This window comes from Hemitrygon akajei, chromosome 8 (genome assembly GCF_048418815.1).
Source record: "Hemitrygon akajei chromosome 8, sHemAka1.3, whole genome shotgun sequence".
NCBI classification, from domain to species: domain Eukaryota; kingdom Metazoa; phylum Chordata; class Chondrichthyes; order Myliobatiformes; family Dasyatidae; genus Hemitrygon; species Hemitrygon akajei.
The window spans coordinates 10,785,760-10,807,251 of record NC_133131.1 but is presented as its reverse complement, the minus strand read 5'-3'; the positions used below and the strand labels follow the sequence as shown (position 1 = coordinate 10,807,251).

General features: G+C 46.5%; 1 protein-coding gene and 1 long non-coding RNA gene across 3 annotated transcripts in view; both read right to left on the bottom strand.

Moving 5' to 3' along the window:
• Nucleotides 1-18,451, bottom strand: part of LOC140731633 (uncharacterized) — a 43,953-nt gene extending 25,502 nt beyond the window's left edge. The window contains exon 1 of one of the 2 annotated variants that reach the window (XR_012099880.1): nucleotides 16,852-18,451. This is a non-coding gene — a long non-coding RNA (uncharacterized lncRNA). Of the gene's footprint in view, nucleotides 1-6,728; nucleotides 6,784-16,851 lie in introns of those variants that run through there. The other variant, XR_012099881.1, reaches the window with a different exon arrangement.
• Nucleotides 18,452-19,159: 708 nt separating this feature from the next.
• The window catches only part of nxn (nucleoredoxin), a 160,555-nt gene continuing 158,222 nt past the window's right edge, over nucleotides 19,160-21,492 (bottom strand). The window contains exon 8 of the mRNA XM_073053221.1: nucleotides 19,160-19,908. Coding sequence (XP_072909322.1) covers nucleotides 19,726-19,908 — 183 coding nt within the window. The 3' untranslated portion in view covers nucleotides 19,160-19,725. The remainder of the gene's footprint in view (nucleotides 19,909-21,492) is intronic.

Sequence of the window (21,492 nt, the reverse complement as noted above, 5' to 3'; positions counted from 1 at the left end):
CTTTCCATAGGTGTATTGGGGCTCTTATTGTGAGTCAATGGGTAGCAGAGTGCCTGAGTCAGAGGCTGCAGGTTCAAGGGCTCCAGAGGAAGACTACAAGAATGGCCCCAGGAATGAAAGGGTTAACATATGAGGACTGTTTGATGGCTCCAGGCCTGTACTCACTAGAGCTTAAAAGAATGAGGGAGGATCTCATTGCAACCTACGAAACATTGAGAGGCCTAGACAGAGTAACGTAGGGACGATGTTTCCGATAGTGGGGGTGTCTAAGTCCAGAGGGCACAGCCTCAGAATATGAGGATATCTGGAGATGAGGAGAAATTTCTTTAGACGGAGGGTGGCGATAGTTTCAGATGGGTGTGGAGGCCAAGTCATTGAGTTTACTTAAAGTGGAGGTTCAGGGCGTCAAAGTTTACGAGGAGAAGGCAGGAGAATGGGGTTGAGAGGGTTAATAAGTCAGCCATGGTGGATTGGCAGAGCAGAATCGATGGGCTGAGTGGACTAATTATGCTCCTTTTTTTTATAATCTAATTTAAAAAGAGAGATTAATGCCAGGGTTCCGGTTAACGTAACACTATAATTTGGCGCGTGGCCAAGTGGTTAAGGCGTTCGTCTCTTGATCTGAAGGTCGCTAGTTCGAGCCTTGGCTGAGGCTGCGTGTGTGTCCTTGAGCAAGGCACTTAACCACACATTGCTCTGCGACGACACTGGTGTCAAGCTGTATGGGTCCTAATGCCCTTCCCTTGGACAATATCTGTGGCGTGGAGAGGGGAGGCTTTCAGTATGGATAACTGCCGGTCTCCCATAACAAAAAAACCTTTGCGCCCTGGAAACTTTCCAAGGTGCAAATCCATGGTCTATCCAGACTAACAGAGGCCTACCTACATAACAGAGCAGCGTCTCAGACTCAATTCTCCTGCTGTTAGCAAGAATCCCTCAACTATGTGGGTTTCATCCGGGCTCTTCATCCCACCTTCCAAACACGTACCAATTAGTAAGTTAATTGGTCACACAGGTGTAACTGTCAGGCCGGAAGGACCTGTTACCGTGCTGTACCTCTAAACTGAATAAAGATACAGTGGGAAGCTTCTCTTGCAGGCTGTCCACACAGATCAAGGTGAAGCGATAACAGAAAGCAGAGTGAAGAGTAACAGCGATGGAGAGAGTTCAGGTAACCAATAAGGTGCAAGATCATAACAAGGTCAAGAGTCCATCTTATTGTACTGATAACAGTGGGGTAGAAGCTGTCCGTGAGCCTGGTTGTACGAGCTTTCAGGCTTCTATATCTCCTACCCGATGGGAGAATACCCTGAGAGGGTGGGGTCTTTGATTTTGCTGGCTGCTTTACTAAGGCAGTGGGAAGTGGGGAATCCTGATGTAGGTCCCTGGTCAGAAATACCGTCTGTATATTGAATTGAATTGACTTTATTACTCACAAACTTCATATAGACAAGGAGTAAAAATCTTTACATTACGTCTCCACCTAAACGTTCCTCTCCATAGATGCTGCCTGACCTGCTGAGTTCCTCCAGTATTTTGTGTGTGTTGCTCTGGATTTCCAGCGTCTGCAGAATCTCTTGTACTTATGACAGGCAGAGATTCTTTCCCCGGGAGAAGTGGCAAGGGCTGTATTTGGCCCTTCCCAGCAAAGAGATCTCAGTGCAGGGAAAGAAACAGTTCTCCCCACGTTATTGCAAACAGAGGTAAGGTTACTAAAACTAACTGGCAACCCAAAGCCGACGTCCCTTTTGTAAGAGCAGCTATCTACAGAGAGCCAGCCAGCTAGCCCTGAACCCGCCACTGGCAGGAACTGCGAGAGTCACTGAGCCGCTGTTGTTTAGAAGAGCTGACAGCTTTATTGGAAGCCCAGTCACGGGGGATAAGGGACAGTGTGCTAACCCACTGTGCTGGCCAGTGTCGCCTCCTTGCTGGTATTCACAATCACTTTGATCAGAAGCACGCAGCACTTAATAATCCATGCACGACGAGGAAGAGGCACACAGGCTAACAAATAAAACCAGCTTCATTCTGGTTACGTGAGGTAACATACATTGGGAAGATTAAGCTGCCCCCACACAAAGAACAGATGGCCTGGACAGTGTCCTCCACAAACCTTGGTTCATTTGCTTGAGGATCAAATGGTGATGCGTCAAAAAGACGCCATCCATCATTAAGGATCCCCATCGCCCAGGAATTGTTCTCCTCTCAATGCTACCATTAGAGAGGAGGTACAGAAGCCTGAAGGCACAGTCTCAATGTGTTAAGAACAGCTTCTTCCCCTCCACCATCAGATTTCTGAATGGACAATGAACCACAAACACGACCTCACTGTTTTTGCTCTCTTTTCGCATTACTTATTTATATGTATTAAATATGTAAATATAAAGTGATATTAAATTAGAATAATTGTAATTATTGTAATTTATAGTATTTTTCAAGTTCAAATTGAATTGTCATACACCCGAATGCAGGCAAACGAAACAGTGTTCCTCCAGGACCAAAACGCGGTCTGACAGTCACACACAGCACAAGCACATATAGTCACTGATGTATGTATAGACTTAAACAACAAATTAGTCAGCAATATTAAACTGGATTCTAATTCTGATGGTGATTCACTGCCGCTTCCCAGACTAAAGGGCTTTTATCCTGGGCGTGGAGGTTTGCCTCTCTTGTTTAAACTACCACGTTGTGGGTTCAAGTTGGAGTTCATGAACCCAAACTTGTGAACAAAACCATCGCATTGGAAGATAGCTGCTCGACCTTTGACATGAGGCTGAACTCAGGCCACGTTTTGTCTTTCAGTTGGCTGCGTTATAAAGCTGGAATATTGCAAGCAACTATACACCCCTCCAAGGAAAGATGCGCTGGTCCTTGGAGACAGTCCAGAAAAGGTTCATAAAATTGACCTCAGGGATAAATCTTGATGATAAGAGGTGTGGATAGAGGCTAATACAGGGGCAAAACTTTAAAATGTGTGGTGGAAAGTACAGGGGAGAATATCAGAGGTAAGTTACTTTACACAAAGAGTGGCAAATGCCAGGGGTGGTGATAGAGGTGGATACATTAGGGACTATTAAGAGACTCTTAGACAGGCACATGGATGATAGAAAAATGGAGGGTTATGTGGGAGGGAAGGGTTAGATTGACCATAGAGTAGGTTAAAGGGTCAGCACAATATCATGGGCTGAAGGGCCTGTACTGTACTGTTCTATGAAGAGCATTTGATATCCCTGGGCTTGTCGTCAATGGAGTTTGGAAATATGAGGGTGAAATCTCCTTGAAACCCACTGAATACTGAAAGGCTTGGATAGAGCCAACGTGGAGATGATACTTCCATTAGTAGCTGAGCCTACGATCCGGGGTCACAGCCTCGGAATAAAGAGACATCCCTTCAGAGCAGAGATGAGGGGAGTTTCTACAGCCAGAGGGTGCTAATCTGTGGAATTCTTTGCCACAGAAGGGGTCAAATCATTGACCGTAGGACAATAAGACACAGGAGCAGAATTAGGCCATTTGGCCCATCGCATCTGTTCCACCATTCCATCATGAGTGAAGGCGGAGATTGATAGGTTCTTGATTGGTAAGGAGGTTAAAGGTTACGGGGAGCAGGCAGGAGAATGAGGTGAGAAAAGACGGCCATGACTGAATGGGGAGTGGACTCAGTGGACTGAATGGTCGAATTCTACTCCTGTATCATGGTCTCTTATGGGCTAATGGTTTATTATTGTTCCATGACCAAGGTACAATGTTTTGTCTGAGTGCCATTCAGACAGACCAATCAATACAAACTACACTGAGGTGAGAGAATGCACATTAGAGTGTTACAGAGGAAGTGCAGAGCAGGCAGACAAATAAAACTCGATGGCCAAAATGAGGTAGATCAAGAGTTCAGCTTTTAGCATTTGGAAGGCCCGTTCAAAAGCCTGACAACAGTAGGACGGAAGGTGTCCTTGAGCCTGGAGCTACATGCTCTCAGCATTTTGTATGCTGATGGGAGGGCGGACAAGAGAGCATGTACGTTCTCCCCGTGACAACGTGTGTTTCCTCCGAATGCTCCGGTTTCCTCCCACATTCCAAAGCCATACGGGTTGGTAGTTCAATTGGTCACATGGGTGTATTGCCTCCCTGGGCAGGGAGGTCCCGTAATTGTGTTGCATCTCTAAAATAAAGTTTGTGCAAATCTCCACTAACTCTGTTGACAGTTCCTGCTGCCTCAGGAAAGCAGCCAACATAATCAAGGACCCCTGCTGGCTCAGTCATTCTCTTTTCTACCCTGCTGTTATTAGACCTTTGAATGGACCTCTCAAACAGAAAAAGACGAACACTTTAACTCCCAGCCTGGAGCTACATGCTCTCAGCATTTTGTATGCTGATGGGAGGGCGGACAAGAGAGCATGTACGTTCTCCCCGTGACGACGTGTGTTCTACCTCACTGTGGCCCTGCACCTTATCTGTCTACCCACACTGCACCTTCTCTGTAACCCTAACACGACATTCTGCATTCTGTTTTCTTCTTACGATCGCAGTGTAATTTTATATGGCATGGCCTGTCTGTTCAGTGAGTTCAATACCCACTGCTGTCCATAAGGAGTCTGTATGTTTTCCCGTTGACCGTGTAGGTGTGCTCCGGGTGTTCCGGTTAGGTCAATCGGTCACATGGGTTTAATTCGACAGTGCGGGCTCGTTGGACCGGAAGGGCCTGTTACCGATTTCCAAATAAAATAAATAAAGTCTTTGTTTTGCCATTTGAAAATTTAATTTCCTATCCAGTTTGTTTAATGAGTTTAAAACGAGCAGTTGTAATCTTGTGTTCTTGCTACAGAATATGAGAGACTTGCATTTCTATACTCAGTGGCCACTTTATGAGGTGCTTCCTGCACGTAATAAGGAGGCTGCTGAGAGTATGTTTGTGGTCCTTCTGTTGCTGTAGCCCATCCAGTTCAAGCTTTAATGTGTTATGCATTCGGACGTGCTCTTCTGCACACCAACGTTGTACTATGTGACAATTTGAGTTGCTGTCACCTTTCTGTCGTCTTGAGCCAGTCTGGCCATTCTCCTCTGACCTCTCTCATTTTCACCCACACAACTGCCGCTCTTTTGTTTTACACACTATTCTCTGTAAACGCTACACTGTTGTGCATGAAAATCCCAGGAGATGGGATGTAATGTTAAAATTGTACAAGGCATTGGTGAGGCCAAATTTGGAGTACTGTGTATAGTTCTGGTCACCGAATTATAGGAAAGATGTGAACAAAATAGAGCGAGTACAGAGAAGATTTACTAGAATGTTACCTGGGTTTCAGCACCTAAGTTACAGAGAAAGGTTGAACAAGTTAGGTCTTTTTTTTTGGGTGTAGAAGGTTGAGGGGGGACTTGATAGAGGTATTTAAAATTATGAGGGGGATAGATAGAGTTGACGTGGATAGACTTTTTCCATTGAGAGTAGGGGAGATTCAAACAAGAGGACATGAGTTGAGAGTTAAGGGGCAAAAGGTTAGGGGTAACACAAGGGGCAACTTTTTTTCTCAGAGAGTGGTAGCTGTGTGGAACGAGCTTCCAGTAGAAGTGGTAGAGGCAGGTTCGATATTGTCATTAAAAAAAAAAATTGGATAGGTATATGGACAGGAAAGGAATTGAGGGTTATGGGCTGAGTGCAGGTCAGTGGGACTAGGTGAATGTAAGCGTCGGCACGGACTAGAAGGGCCAAGATGGCCTGTATCTGTGCTGTAATTGTTATATGGTTATATGTTATATGAGATCAGCAGTTTCTGAGATACTCAAACCACCCCATCTGGCACCAACAATCATTCCACAGTCACTTAGAACACATTTCTTCCCCTTTCTGGTGTTTGGTCTGAACGGCAACTGAACCTCTTGACTGTGATTGGTCGATCAGCTGATTAGATAGTTGCATTAACGAGCAGGTGGGCAGGCATACCTAATAAAGTGGCCACTGAGTGTAGCGTTGAGCAAGAAACAAATGGCCGGTGGAAATAAGCTGGTCAGGCAGCATCTGAAGAGGGAATTGGACAGTCAATGTTTAGGGTCAAGATTCCCCTCACTCACTCCAACCTCACAGCTTTCAGAATCAGAATCAGGTTTATTATCACTGGCATGTGATGTGAAATTTGTTAACTTAGCAGCAGCAGTTCAATGCAATACATAATCTAGCAGAGAGAGAATAATAATAATATTAATAATAATAAATAAAACATAATAATAAATAAACAAGTAAATCAATTACATATATTGAATAGATTTTTAAGAATGTGTAAAAACAGAAATACTATACAGTAAGTCCCGAGTTAAAAATGTCCGACTTACAGACAACTCATATTTACGAACAGACTGCTGGTGATGCATCAAAGAAAAGGAAAACAATCACAATTGAAAATAAAGTGGAAATAATAAAGCATTCGGAAAGAGGTGAAACGCCATCGGTCATTGGAAGAGCGTTAGGCCCTAGTCGGTCAACAATCGGAACAATTTTAAAGGATAAAGTGAGAATAATGGAGCTTGTGAAAGGCCCTGCCCCGAAGAAAGCTTCAATTATTACTAAGCAACGCAGTGGTTTAATTATTGAAACGGAAAGGCTATTGATAATTTGGTTAGACAATCAAACTCAGCGTAATATGTCTATCAGTCTTACTTCAGTGCAAGAAAAGGCTCGAAACATTTGACTTACTGATGCTAAATAAGAACCGTATATACCTGTTCCGACTTACCTACAAATTCGACTTAAGGACAGACATAGGAATGGATCTCATTCATAACCCGGAGACTGCCTGTATATTAAAAAAAAGTGAGGTAGTGTCCAAAGATTCAACATCCATTTAGGAATCAGATGGCAGAAGGGAAGAAGCTGTTCCTGAATCGCTGAGTGTGTGCCTTCAGGCTTCTGTATCTCCCTCCTGATGGTAACAGTGAGAAAATGGCTTGCCCTGGGTGCTGGAGGTCTTTAATAATGGACGCTGCCTTTCTGAGACACTGCTCCCCGAAGATGTCCCGGGTACTTTGTAGGCTAGTGCCCAAGATGGAGTTGACTAGATTTACAACCTTCCCTCTGCACCAATCCCAGCCTTGTCATCAGAGCCACAGACAGCAGAGTCTATTGCCCTGAGACAGGAGGTGAATCGCATTACCTGGATTGGACAACTTTAGAGGCTGGGATAGGCCGGGACCGACTTCCCTGGGTGAAGGAGGCTGAGGGCTAACTTTATGAAATGATAGGAGGCAGTGATAAGTCAGAGTTTTTCCCCCAGAGTTGGGGAGTCTAAATCTGGATGGTGAGAGGGAAAGCTTGAAAGGAGAACTGAGGGGCAAATTCTTCCCATGGAGGTTTGTGGATATATGGAACAAGCTGTCAGAGTAGGCGGCAGAGGAGGGTATAGTTATAATATTTAAAAGACAAAGTTCCAAGTATGTATTCTATATACAACCTTGGGAGATAATTCATATGTGGAACCAAAACAGATGGGGGAGATCTTAAATACATTTTTTGCAGCAATAGTTGAGGCAAAGCAGCACCAACTTCATGGTCCCTACACAGATTACAGAGGAGATGTTTGCTGTCCTGAGGCAAATCAGGGTGGATAAATCCCCAGGGCCTGACGAGATGCTCCTTCAGACCCTACAGAAATTGCTGGGACACTAGCGTAGATATCTAAAACATCCTTAACGATAGGTAAGGTACCAGAGGATTGGAGGATAACCAAAGTTGTTCCGTCATTTAAGAAAGGCTCTGAACATAAACCACAAAATTATAGGCCAGTGAATCTGACATCAGTTGTGAGAAAGTCATTGGAAGGTATTCTAAGGGACCAGATATATAACTATTTGGATAGACATGGACTGAACAAGGACAGTCAGCATGGCTTTGTGTATGGTGGGTCATATCTAACCAATCTTACCGAATTTTTTGAGGAAATTATCAGGAAAGTGGATGAAGGCACTGCAGTGGATGTTGTCTACATGGACTTTAGTAAGGAATTTAACAAGGTCCCGCATGGGAGGTTGGTCAAGAAGGTTCAGTCACTTGGCTTTTAAGATGAGGTAGTAACTTGGATTAGACATTGGCTTTGTGGGAGGAGCCAGAGAGTGGTAGTAGATGGTTGCTTCTCTGACTGGAGGCCCATGTCTGGTGGAGTGCCATAGGGATCAGTGGTGGCTCCATTGTTGTTTGTCATCTATATCAACGATCTGGATGATAACGCGGTTAGCTGGATCAGCAAATTGGCGGATGACACCAAGATTGGGGTGTAGTGGACAGTAAGGAAGGCTATCTTGGTTTGCAGAGGGATCTGGGCCAGCTGGAAAAATGGCCTGAAAATGGTAGATGAAATTTAATGCAGTCAGGTGCAAGGTATTGCACTTCAGAATGGTGGTGCAGGCTCGAAGGGCCGAATGGTCTACTTCTGCACCTATTGTCTATTGTCTATTGACCACCCAGGGCAGGTCTTACACAGCCAACAGTAGGGACACTGAGGAGTGTGATAGAACAAAGGGATCTCGGAACACAGATCCATAATTCGTTGAAAGGGGCGTCACAGGTAGAGAGGGTCGTAAAGAGAGCTTTTGGCACATTGGCCTTCATAGATCAAAGTATTGAGCACAGGAGATGGGATGTTATGTTGAAGTTGTACAAGACATTGGTGAGGACTAGCATGGAGTATTGTGTAGAGTTTTGGTCACCTACCTACAGGAAAGATGTAAACAAGATTGAAAGTGTACAGAGAAAGTTTACAAGGATTTTGCCAGGACTGGAGGACCTGAGTTATGAGGAAAGATTGAATAGGTTTGGGCTTTATTCCTTGGAATGTAGAAGGTTGAGAGGAGATTTGATAGAGGTATACAAAATTATGAGGGGTATAGATAGGGTAAATGCAAGCAGTCCCACTGAGGTTGCGTGGGACTACAACTGGAGGTCATGGGTTAAGGGTGAAAGGTGAAAAGTTTACTCAAAGGGTTATGAGAGTGTGGAATAAGGGGGCAGTGCAAGTGGTACATGTGAGCTTGATTTCAACGCTTAGGCGAAGTTTGGATAGGTACATGGGTGGCAGAGGTATGGAGGGTTATGGTGGTCCCGGTGCAGGTTGATGGGAGTAGGCAGTTTAAATGGGTTTGGCATGGACTAGATGGGCTGAAGGGCCTGTTTCTGTGCCGTACATTTCTAAGACTCTAACCTATCAACCTCCACTTTAAATATACCCATTGACTTGGCCTCCACAGCTGTCTGTGACAATGCATTCCACAGATTCAACACCCACTGGCTAAAGAAATTCCTCCTCATCTCTGATCTGAAAGGACATAATTGTATTCTGAGACGGTACCGCCTTGTCCTAGATTCCTCGCTATAGTAAACATCCTCTGCACGATCACTCTGTCTAGGCTTTTCAATATTCAATAGGTTTCAATGCGATCCCCCCTCATTCTTCTAAACTCCAGCGAGTACAGGCCCAGAGCCATCAAGCGCTCCTCATACTTTAACCCTTTCATTCCCAGGATCATTCCCGTGAACCTCCTCTGAACCATCTCCAATGCTAGCACATTCTCTTAGATAAGGGGCGCCACACTGTTTTAACGGTTGGCAGGGTGATATTACAGATTGGGGCATCAGAGTATGGAGTTCAACCCCCGAATCCTCTGTAAGGAGTCAGTACATCCTCCCCGTGAAATGTATGGGTTTTCTCCAGGTGCTACAGCTTCTTCCCACAGTCCAAAGCCGTACCAGTTAGTAGATTAATTGGTGATTGTAAATTGCCCCGTGATTAGCTTAGGGCTAATTGGGGGTGCGTGAGGATTTCTGGGTGGTGTGTTTCAAAACGCCGATTCCACGGTGTAACTGCTCACAATACTCCCTAGTGCAGCCTGACCAAAGCCTCAGCATCACATCCTTGCTTTTATATTCTAGTCCTCTTGAAATAATGCAAACATGGCATTTGCCTTCCTCACCACCCACTCAACCTGCAAGTTAACCTTTAGGATATCCTCCAGGACGACTCCCAAGTCCCTTTGCACCTCTGAATTCTGAATTCACTCCCCATTTGGAAAATAGGCTGTGCCTTTATTCCCTGTAACGAAGCGCATGACCGTCACTTCCTGACACTGTATTCCATCTGCAAGTTCTTTGCCCATTCTCCAGCAGACTTCTTACTTCCTCAACACTACCTTCCCCTCGATCTATCTTTGTATCACGTGGGTGAATAATTGATAGTCTAACTCGCACAAACAACAACACAGCCATTATTATCAGCTGTCTCCCGGGTGGCGAATGCTATCGAGTGTCGTCACAAGTCTATTTAAGGGAGCCTATTCCAACTCTGCAACGTGAGCCTCGGTGATATTTTCCACTATTATGTAACGCTCACAGCTCATTGCCTCCAGTGAGGGAAGAGACTACAGGATGCACCTTACTGTCTGGCAATATTCACTCAACAAATCATTCAGTGCTGATTTCAGCTGACATCTTCGTGATAAACTATTGTTGGTTATTTGAACTGCTGTAGTAGTCACAAGAGACAAGGTCTGAGGGTAATGTGATCCATATGAATGTGCAGGTATGTTGGATCAGGGTGTACAATTGTTACTTTTCTTGTAGTTTTAACTTCCCTGTGCTTATAATTTTTATATAATCACTTATATATAATTATTCAGTAACTTACTTACTGCCTGTCACACCCTTGGCATCTAGGGCAGTAATGAAGGTTCCCCATCTCTGTATAGAAGAGATCTCCATCTCTTCATTGCTGTTTCCTTAACGATTGTTTCTTGACCAGTCAGGGTTGTTCACCCTGAGCTGAACCTTCGAATTTGGAGGACTGGTGACCCAGTCCTAGTCTGTCCTCTCTCCTTTGACCTGTTTGGCATGGGTGACCCTACCAAGAGCCAAAGCACAAGGCCCTGACTCCAGCCAACACAGCTCTCTGGGTCACTGAGGCACGCCAGCCTCCAAACCCTACGACAAGGTTGTGGTGCTCTTGGAGGAACTGTTTGGTAGCTTTTCTATTAATTGTAGTGTTGCTGGTTCTGTATTTTCTAGAAGCTTCTCACTTTTCCTGCAGCATACTATAGGTTGGTTGTCATCTCTAGAAAGTTGTTATCTCCAGTCTGTGTAGGAGACAACCACAACTTTGGCAACAAACACAGAATCCTGGAGGACCTCAGCAGGCCAGGCAGCATCTACAGAGGGGAATAAGCAGTCGACGGTTGGGGCCAACCCTCAGCAGGACTGGAAAGGAGGGAGGAAGAAGTCAGAATAAGAGGGAGGGGAAGGAATACAGGCTGGCAAGGTGATAGGTGAGACCAAGTGAGGTGGGGGGGGAATGGCAGGTGGGTTGGGGAGGGATATGAAGTAAGAAACTGGGAGCTAATGGGTGGATGGGGTAAAAGACTGGAGAAGAAGGTATCTAAAAGGAGAGGAGAGTGGACCATGGGAGAAAGGGAAGGAGGAGGGGTCACTAATGCAGGCAATGAGCAGGTGAGGAGGGGTAAGAGGGAACCAGAATGGGGAATGGAAAAAGAGAAGGGGGCGGGGGGAGGAAATTACTGGAAGTTGAGAGAAATTGTTCATGCCATCAGGTTGGAGGCTACTCAGATGGAATATGAGGTACTGTCTTTTTGTCCTTTGTTCTGGTTACACTCAACAAAAAACAATAAATTCCAAGCGCCATGCCTCATTCTTGAATTCGGAAGAACTTCTGGGTCAATGTCAGCAGATCGGAAAGGGGAGACAGCAGGCCAGTAAGGAGTCTTCAATAGATGCAGAGAATGGCCACACCTATGCTAAATGGGCAGACAGCACCCTCACCCTTGAGCACTCCACTCTTTGGAGTGGTGACATTGAACATTTGCAAGGCTGTCATCTCGAGGTGAACGTATTCCAAGAGCTTTTATCACATGACCACCTGCCTCCAGTTGTCCCACTCTCCTGCCATTGGCTACTTGGCAAGCTTATCCTTGTCCCTGCACAACCAATTGGAAGGCAAAAAAGGACCCGTTAGCACCTGATTGGATGAATCCTGTCTGTTAGACTCCATTTCACTTGGTTCCAATATTTTCATAACTAAAGCATAAACCTGTTCAAAGCAAATGAGAAACATGCACACAATTTCTTTTCATGTCCCTGGTGACTTCCTTCCCTGTTCTGCACTTGGCAGTTTCCTGGAAATTAATATTTAATCCTTCAGGACTCAGGGGAAACTTTGAACATATTTTTTCACTCATTATTTATTACCTATCCCTACTATGTAATTTCACGGGCACTTGAAAGTCTGGAGTTACTTACAGACCAGGCCAGAAGATCTCCTTCATTAAAGGGTATTAGTCAACTCATTATTAGCTGTTATGTATTTTAAAAATAAACCCTGGTTTATCGAACTAAACTGAAGCTCCCTGTCTGTATCAGATCAGTTGAGAGTGACCATTTGATTCTTGAACTAAACCTAAACAACCATTTTCACTAGAGAATAGGCGAGGCCAGAGTTTGGGGCCTAGTGTTTGGGGTCCCATCAACGGCGAGACTGGAGTTCGAGACCTAGTGTTTGGGGTCCTGTCATCAGCGAGACTAGAGATCAAAGCCTAGAGTTTGGGTTGTCGTGGTGAGTGGATTTTGAGGCCTAGTGTTTGGGGAACCATTGATGGCAAGTCTGGAGTTCGAGGACTAGAGTTCAATGATCATCATGTCCTGGAATCATGCCAAGGACTGAGGCTGAGAGTAGAATCGCGTCCGGAAATAAAGACCCATTGGCTGGATCTGAGTCTATGAAGCCTTGTTTGGGTTGTTGAGGCGAGACTGGAGTTCGAAGCCTAGTGCTTGGGGTGCAGTCATTGGCGAGACTGGAGTTTGAGGCCTAGTGCTGGGGGTCCTGTCATCGTTGAGACTGGATTTTGAGGCCTAGTGTTTGGGGAACCAATGATGGCAAGTCTGGAGTTCGAGGACTAGGGTTCAATGATCAGCATGTCCTGGAATCATGCCAAGGACTGAGGCTGAGAGTAGAATCTCAAGTCCGGAAGTAGAGACCCATTGGCTGGATCTGAATCTATGAAGCTCTGTGAACTCTGTGAAGCCACTGAAGAGGTCGAAGCTCATTCTGAGTCTGAGTCTGCTGGATACTGGAATCCTGTCCTGGGATTAGAGCACTTTGTATGTGCGCGGATGGGAGGGAGGAATGGGGCTTGTTTTGCTGTTAATATTTTGTTGTGTTCTGGGCGTGCTCTGTTGGTGACAGAGTGTGTGGTGACACTCATAGGCTGCTCCCTCCGGAGTGTTGGTTTTTAATGCAAATGGCACATTTGATTGTGTGTTTCAATGTCCACGTGATAAATAAACTTGAACCTCAAATCCTCTTCTTGTGGGCGTTGTGTCTCTGATGCTATGTGCCCGTGATACTGCTACAAACACGTTTCTCGTTGCACTTGTGGGTACACGTATTACATCTGTGCACGCAGAAGTCCCACACCACCAGGTTCAGAGGGAAAGATTGATTTAATTTTCTATTTATTTATTTTGAGATACAGCACGGTGCCAGGCCCTTCTAGCCCAGTGGGCCTGCAGCCCCCAATTAACCTCTAACCCCAGACACTGGGCCTCCAACTCCTGCCCCGCACTGCACGGGAGGAAACCAGAGCACCTGGAGCAAACCCGTGTGGTCACAAGGAGAATGTACAAACTCCTTATAGACAGTAGGAATTGAACCTGGGACACTGTTACCATAATAGCGATACGCTATCGCATTGCCTTGTTAGAAATCTTGCATTGTCCCCACTGTCTGGGAAGCCGTAGCCTTTTGACAATAAGCTCGTGAGCAGGGTTACCAGTCCAGGGACGAAGGCACAATGCAGTCATCCTCGACAACCCTTTGCCCAGCGTTCAGAGTCCAGTCAGCTGCTCCTGGCCATATCCCTCAGCTAATCGTTCAATCACCTCACCTCTATTTCCCAAGGGTTGGGGAGCCAAGAGCTATGTGGGGGGAGGCATGGGTTTAAGGTGAGAGGAGAGAGATTTAATAGGAATCTGAGGGGTAGCTTCCTCACCCGGAGGGTGGAGCAAGCTGACAGAGGGAGTGGTAGAAGTGAAAACACGACGATGTTTAAGACGATTGGGCTCGGAAAGGTTTCGAGGGATTTGGGCTAAATGGGACCAGCTCAGTATGGATGAGCTGGTCTGAAGGGCTTTATTATTACTGTTGTTCTTTACCTTATCGTTTGCTTTGTTCTGCATTGGATCCAGAGTAACAATTATTTCATTCTCTTTTACACGTGCGTCCTGGAAAGGACATTAAGCAATCTTCAAACCTGTATGGTTTATGGGTTGCACATTCTTTGGCTCTCAAGGCTGACAGGTTTGTGGCTGATTCGTTTGAAGCCCTGAGCTCTGAAATTCCTATCCCCACCATCTTCCTTTTAGTCACTGCTTCAACCAGCCACATGGAGAAAGCTTTGGGTCACCTTTGTTGGCATTGGACCAGCAGTCCCAAGCACAGTAATGCAAAACAACGCATTTCGGTAGTTTTTGATGTACAATATGTGACAAAGAAACCTAATCTTTTTTACCTTATCATGCATCTTATTGTCTGTCTGCACTGTAACACCATCTTCTGCGTTCTGTTGTTGTTTTTGTGTGTACTACCTCGATGCACGGTTGTAATGAATTGACAGCACGCAAAGTTTTTCACTGGACTTCAGTATTTCTGACAGCAATAAAGAAATTTACCAGTTCTGAGGCACGAGACATTCCGCAGACAATGGAAACCTTGAGCAACACACACACACACACACAGAAATGCTGGAGGAACTCAGCAAGTCGGGATGCGAAGAAACTTAAGAGACGGGATGCGAAGAAACTTAAGAGACGGGATGCAATTTTCAACTCCATTTTGCTGATTAAAGCGTCCACTGACTGAAGTGTCGAGGAAGACTGAGACATCGAAGCAAACGCGGAAGGCAAGTGAGAGTTCAGCGCCGACTGCCTGCCTTGTCTGTGAGTGGCCTGTCGCTGTGTGGCTCGCTGTGGCAGGTGGGTAGGCTCGTGTGGTGTCACTCTCTTTTGATGAATGCTGGTGATATTGAAAGAGTTTTTATACTGTTTTTCTTGCCCATTCCTTTTCAGTTTCGTTGTGCGAGGGGAGGGGTTCTTTGGGTGTTGATGTTCTTGTTCCATTTTGTGCAGGGGAGGGGGGATTTTCTCTCTGAACGACTTTCATGTCCTTTCTGTGTTTCATGGCTGTCTGGAGAAGAGGAATCTCAGAGTTGTATGAGGATACGTACCTTGATAATAAACGAACCTTTGAGCATCTATGGAGGGAAATAAACAGTTAATGTTTTGAGGCCTGGACTCTTCGTCAGGACTGGAAAGTAAGGGGGCAGAAGCCGGAATAAGAAGTGGGAGAGGGGAAGGAATACAAGCTGGTGGGTGATGGGTAAAACCCAGTGTGGAGGAAGGTGGGTAGGTAGGGTGGGAGGGATTAGTGAGAAGCTGGGAGGTGATTGGTGGAAGAGGAAAAGAGCTGAAGGAGGAGGAATTTGATAGGAGAATACAATGGACCATGGGAGAAAGGGAAGGAGAGGACCCAGAGGGAGACCATTCATTTCCTTCCATAGATGCCATTTGACCTGTTTAATTCCTCCATCTTGAGCGATATACCAATTTTACTGTGTTAATATTGCTCCATAAATCCAGATGTCATCTGGTGTTCCTTACAGACTCTGAAACAACACGCAGAGGCATTCAGTTCACTCAAAATCTTTACTCCCTCCTCACTGCCGTCACTGGAGTTCAAACGAGCTTGAAATTGAATTTCTTTCCAGGCACGTTACCTGAAAATGACTTGCTCTCTGCCTGAAACAAATAACGTGGGGCAGGAGCAATGGGAACTTGACCTGCGACCTCTCCGCTGTTGACCTCATTACCCAACCAGACTTAGTCAAGTAACTCTTGCATTAAATCCTCTCCTATCACAAAAACATAAGGCATGATCTCCCATCCTCCCTTCCCCCACCAGCCGCAGCTTAATCATCGTGAAGGGCAGATCAGGCGGCGCACGAGGAAGGTGAAGGATACACCCCGCCATTGTTCTTCCATTTACTCCTGTCGCTTATATTAAAGGCACCATAGTCTCGGTCTGGCAACCTGATCACAAAGACAGATGTTCCCCACGTACTAACTGAACAGTAACTTTCACTTAGCCAATTTAAACTCCAGCTGTAATTTGAAAATCAGTCTTCTTGCAATTCTAATAGAAGAAAGGAAGCAACCTTTTCACTGAGGGGGGAAGGAGGAAGGGCCAGGATAATGGTGGAATGCAATTTCAAAGTTCAAAGTACATTTCTGTATCCGCTCAGTGGCCAGCCACTTCATCCGGTGCCTCTGGTGGCCACTGTTCATGGTCTCTTGCTGTTGTAGCCCATCCACTTCAAGGTTTGACGTGTTGTCCGTTCACAGATGCTCTTCTGCCCACCAGTGTTGTAATGTGTGGTTATTTGAGTTACTGTCAGTTTGACCCAGTCTGGCCATTCTCCTCTGACCTCTCTCATTAACGAGGCATTTTCACCCACAGAACTGCCGCTCACTGTATGCCTTTGTTTATCACCCCATTCTCGGTAAACTCTAGGGCAGGGGTTCCCAATCTTTGTCATGCCAAGGACCAATACCATTAAGCAAGGGGTCTGTGGAGCCCAGGGGAGGGGGAGAGGGAGAGGGGAAGAGGGTAGGGGGAGGGGTGGGGGAGGAGGAGAGGGAGAGGAAGAGGGGAGGGGGAGGTGGAGGAGGAGGGAGAGGGACTCAGTCACAGTACGTTTTGCAGAATCTGGCTCTGAGGGTCACCAACACCTACTAGTTGGGCGTCTTCCTACCTTTTGTGGGGTGTGGGGCTCGGACGTTTTCCAGTATCCAGCTGCCAACGTTGCGGTGTCTGCCCCATCTTTACTGAGGCCTTGGCCGAGGAGTCCTTACGCCAGTCTTGCATATCGACAGTGCCACAGTCCTCGCCTGTCACCAACAGACGGGAGAAGACATCTCCGCCCTCGCTGACTACACGGGTGAAACAGCTTCAGGTGGTGAGCTGGTGTACTGCAATATCATCAGGACAGGCGGAAGTAAAGACATGTTGAGGGAGAGACCGAGAGGGGGAGAGGAAGAATGAACATGCACTTTGGGAGGCAGAGACACAGAACGAGACGCACACAGAGGCCAGGAGAGAGAGGACACTGAGCAGCGCACACACACACCACGTATACCGACACACACACACACACACACCACATATACCGACACACACACACCACATATACCGACACACACACCACATATATCGACACACACACATACCACACACACACACACCGACAACCACACCACATATACCGACAACCACACACCACATATACCGACAACCACACACCACATATACCGACACACACACACCACATATACCGACACACACACATACCGACAACCCCACACACACACACCACATATATCGACACACACACATACCGACAACCACACACACACACCACATATATCGACACACACACACACACACCACATATCGACACACACACACACACCACATATATCGACACACACACATACCGACAACCACACACCACATATACCGACACACACACATACCGACAACCACACACACACACCACATATATCGACACACACACACACACACCACATATCGACACACACACACACACCACATATATCGACACACACACATACCGACAACCACACACCACATATACCGACACACACACATACCGACAACCACACACACACACCACATATATCGACACACACACATACCGACAACCACACACCACATATACCGACACACACACATACCGACAACCACACACACACACCACATATATCGAAACACACACATACCGACAACCACACACCACATATACCGACACACACACATACCGACAACCACACACCACATATATCGACACACACACATACCGACAACCACACACCACATATACCGACACACACACACCACATATATCGACACACACACATACCGACAACCACACACATACCGACAACCACACACACACACACATACCGACAAGACCAGACATACACACGCATTGACACACATACACCACACATCAATATACATACACATCACACAACCACACACACATCGACACACACACACACCACATATACCGACACACACTCATACCGACAACCACACACACACACGCATTGACACACATACACCACACACACATCGACACATAGACCAGACATACACAAACATCGACACACCACACACACACTTTTCCCAAGCAATACACATACACTCTGAGCAAAAACAAATACACAAACGTTTATTGAGCAAAGCAAATGCAGATGTGAGACTGATGAAGTAAGAGATGGTACATGGGGGTGTGTAGAGAGAGGGGAGAAGGAGGGGGAGGGGAAGGGTAGAGGGAGAGGAGTGGAGAGTGGTGAATCTGGGGAGTTTATTACCAATAATGGCTGTGGAGGCCAAGACATATGTTATGGGGAGAAGGCAGGACAATGGGGCTGACAGGGAAGAGAGGGGAGAGGGGAGGGAGAGAGGGAGAGGGGGGGAGGGAGAGAGGGAGGGGGGGAGGGAGAGAGGGAGAGGGGGTGAGGGAGAGGGGAGTTGGGAAGGGAGAAGGGAGAAGAAGGGAGGTGGAGGGGGTGAGAGGGGAAGGGGAGGGGAGAGGGGAGGGGTAGAACGAGAGAGAGGAGGGAGGGAGAGGGAGGGAGAAGAAGAAGAGGGAGAGGGAGGAGACAGATAGTGATACAGGGAAGGAGAGCGATAAAGAAACCAAATTACAGAGACTTGCAACAGCAGACGGGGTAGGGAGAAATCAGAGGAAGATTATATTCCATAAAGTGTGGTGAAGGGACAGAAGATCTTAAATAGGAGAGATACAAAGATCCAGGAAGATACCAAAGAAAACGCAGGCCACCTGGAGGGACTGAGAGAGGTCCAGGCTCCGACGGGATAAGTGAGGGTCAGTGGCAGTTCAGCTGCTTTCTCCAGCTCCTCACAACAGCACCTGCATATGGAAGCTGCTGTGGTATAAACGACCCTGGCGGAAGCCACGTTGCCTGCTGAAAGCCAGACGCGCAGGAAATAAATCACAGCTGCTTTCAATGTGACTGCTGCCATGTTTATTGGGCTGAACTTGCAAATAATTTAAAACATCATAACAGGACCAGATTACAGGGAAAAAAAATGGGGAATATCAAAACAAAAGTGGCATAAAATCCAGCCTTTAATACACCGACTGACGGGAGCCTCTTCTGGAGAACCTGAGGCAGTCAATTGTTTGAGAGAGCAGATTTGCCGAGGTTGGTCCAGGTTTCGAGGATGGAGCTTGCATCGGTTGGTGGAGAGGTGTGTGGAACATTCAGCCGCTTGCTTCCGTTGTGATAACTGTTTCCAGCTTCAGAAGGGAGAGAAGGCGAGGCCCAAGCCCTGGTTAACTCGGACTTCCACGGAGTGTTGGTGCTGCTGGTGGAACAAAGGTCAGACTACCTTCACACCAGGACCTGGTAAAGCAGAGGCAGGAGACGCCAGCGGCCTCCAATACAGCTGTGCCTACGACCACAATGTTAAAACGAGTAGAAATTCGAGAGTTAGAAAGACCATTTTTTTTAAATTGTTTTTTTTAAAGGTTTAAATAGAAGAGGAACCAGGCGAGAGTATTAAACATTCTCCTTCAGATGGGCTCGGGTTTTAGTTTTTCCATCAGGAACGACCTCACAAACTCCTCCACGATGGCCGGCGTGATCTCCTCCACGTCTTTCACGTACTTTGCTCTCTGCGACATGTCCAGGATGGTGAGCAGGGGGGCAGATTCCGGCAGGTTGGTGAAGTCCCGCAGCGACTCCGTCATGTCGTCCTGCAAGAGGGTGAGGAGCAGTTAGCCATCAGGGCGCCACAGTTTGGGACTTTAGCTAGGGTCTAAGTCACACAGGCCCTTTCAATCACGGAACAGCTACTGACAGACAGAACGCAGAGCACAGAACCGACCAACACCAGTGAAATGAGGGTATCGGCATGGAGAGTGGAAACAAGCCCTTCAGCTCAGCCCTCACGCACCAGCCATCCAGGGGTGACAGGTGCAAAGCTTCAAGTTGCTGGGCATCAACATCTCTGAGAATCTATCCTGAACATTGACAATCAGGAGGAAGGCACATCAGGATTTCTACTTCATTAGGAGTTCGAGGAGATTCAAAGAACAAAAGACCGTATGTACAGTGGAGAGCATTCTAACTGGCTGCATCACAGCCTGCTGTGGAGCGCAAAACAACAAACTTCATGACATACAATACTATGCAAAGGTTGTAGGCACATATACACAAGGGGTGATTGATATGTTCGTGGCCTAAGGTAGAAGGAGTCAATTTTAGAAAACCTAGCACATTTATTTTTCAACATGTCCTCGCCAATATGTACACACTTAGTCCAGAGGTTGTGGAGCTTGGATCTCCAGAAAGTGTCCACAGCAGGGGTGATTGATAAGTTTGTGGCCTAAGGTAGAAGGAGATGAGTTATACAGCTCTCGGTACATGCACATTCAGGTCAACTCTGAGTGATTATGCAGAAAGTTTATGCAGAAAATAACTCATCTCCTACCTTGGCCACGAACTTATCAATCACCCCCCCACCCCCCCATATATAGTGAGGGTGCCTAAGACTTTTGCACAGCAGTGATGTATTTGTCAACATGGAGCGGAGAGTGAGTTTGTAAATCTGGCTGGATCAAATGATGCTGGGTGCAGCGCAGTGGGAGGGGTGTGGGACGGGTGGCAGAGAAGGAATGCCAGGGGTGGGGGGGTGTTGTGGGTGCAGACACACCCAGCCCTGAGACACCAGGCAAGGTCATTTGATTCCAAACAATTGATTTATAGATCATTACAGAATGTCCCTTTGGTGTTTCCCACTCCCTGCTCTCTTCCTTCCCCTTTTCCAGATTCCCCTCTTCCTGCCCCCTTCCCATTCTCAGTCCACAATAGAGACCCAGATCAGAATCAGGTTTATCATCACTCACATACGTCATGAAATTTGTTTTTTATTGTGGCAGCAGTACAGTGCAATACATAAAATTACTACAGTACTGTGCAGAAGTCTTTGCACCCTGGCTATATATGTGTGCCTAAGACTTGTGAATGTCCGTGATAATAAACCTGATTCTGATCGAAAGGCTGCAAAGCGTTTGCAGACTCAGCCAGATCCACCGCAGGCAGAACCCTCCCCACCGCTGAGGGTGACTTCAAGAGGCAGTGCCTCGAGAAGGGAGTGTATAATCAATAAGGCTCCGCTCCATCTTGTCTCATTACTGCTGTCCAGAGGGAGATACAGCAGCCTGAAGACCCACGCTGAACATTTCAGCACCTGCTTCTTCTCCCCCACCATCAGATTCCTGAACAGTTCACGAACCCGTTATTCATTCTTTGCACTAGTTATTTATTCTTCTAACCTA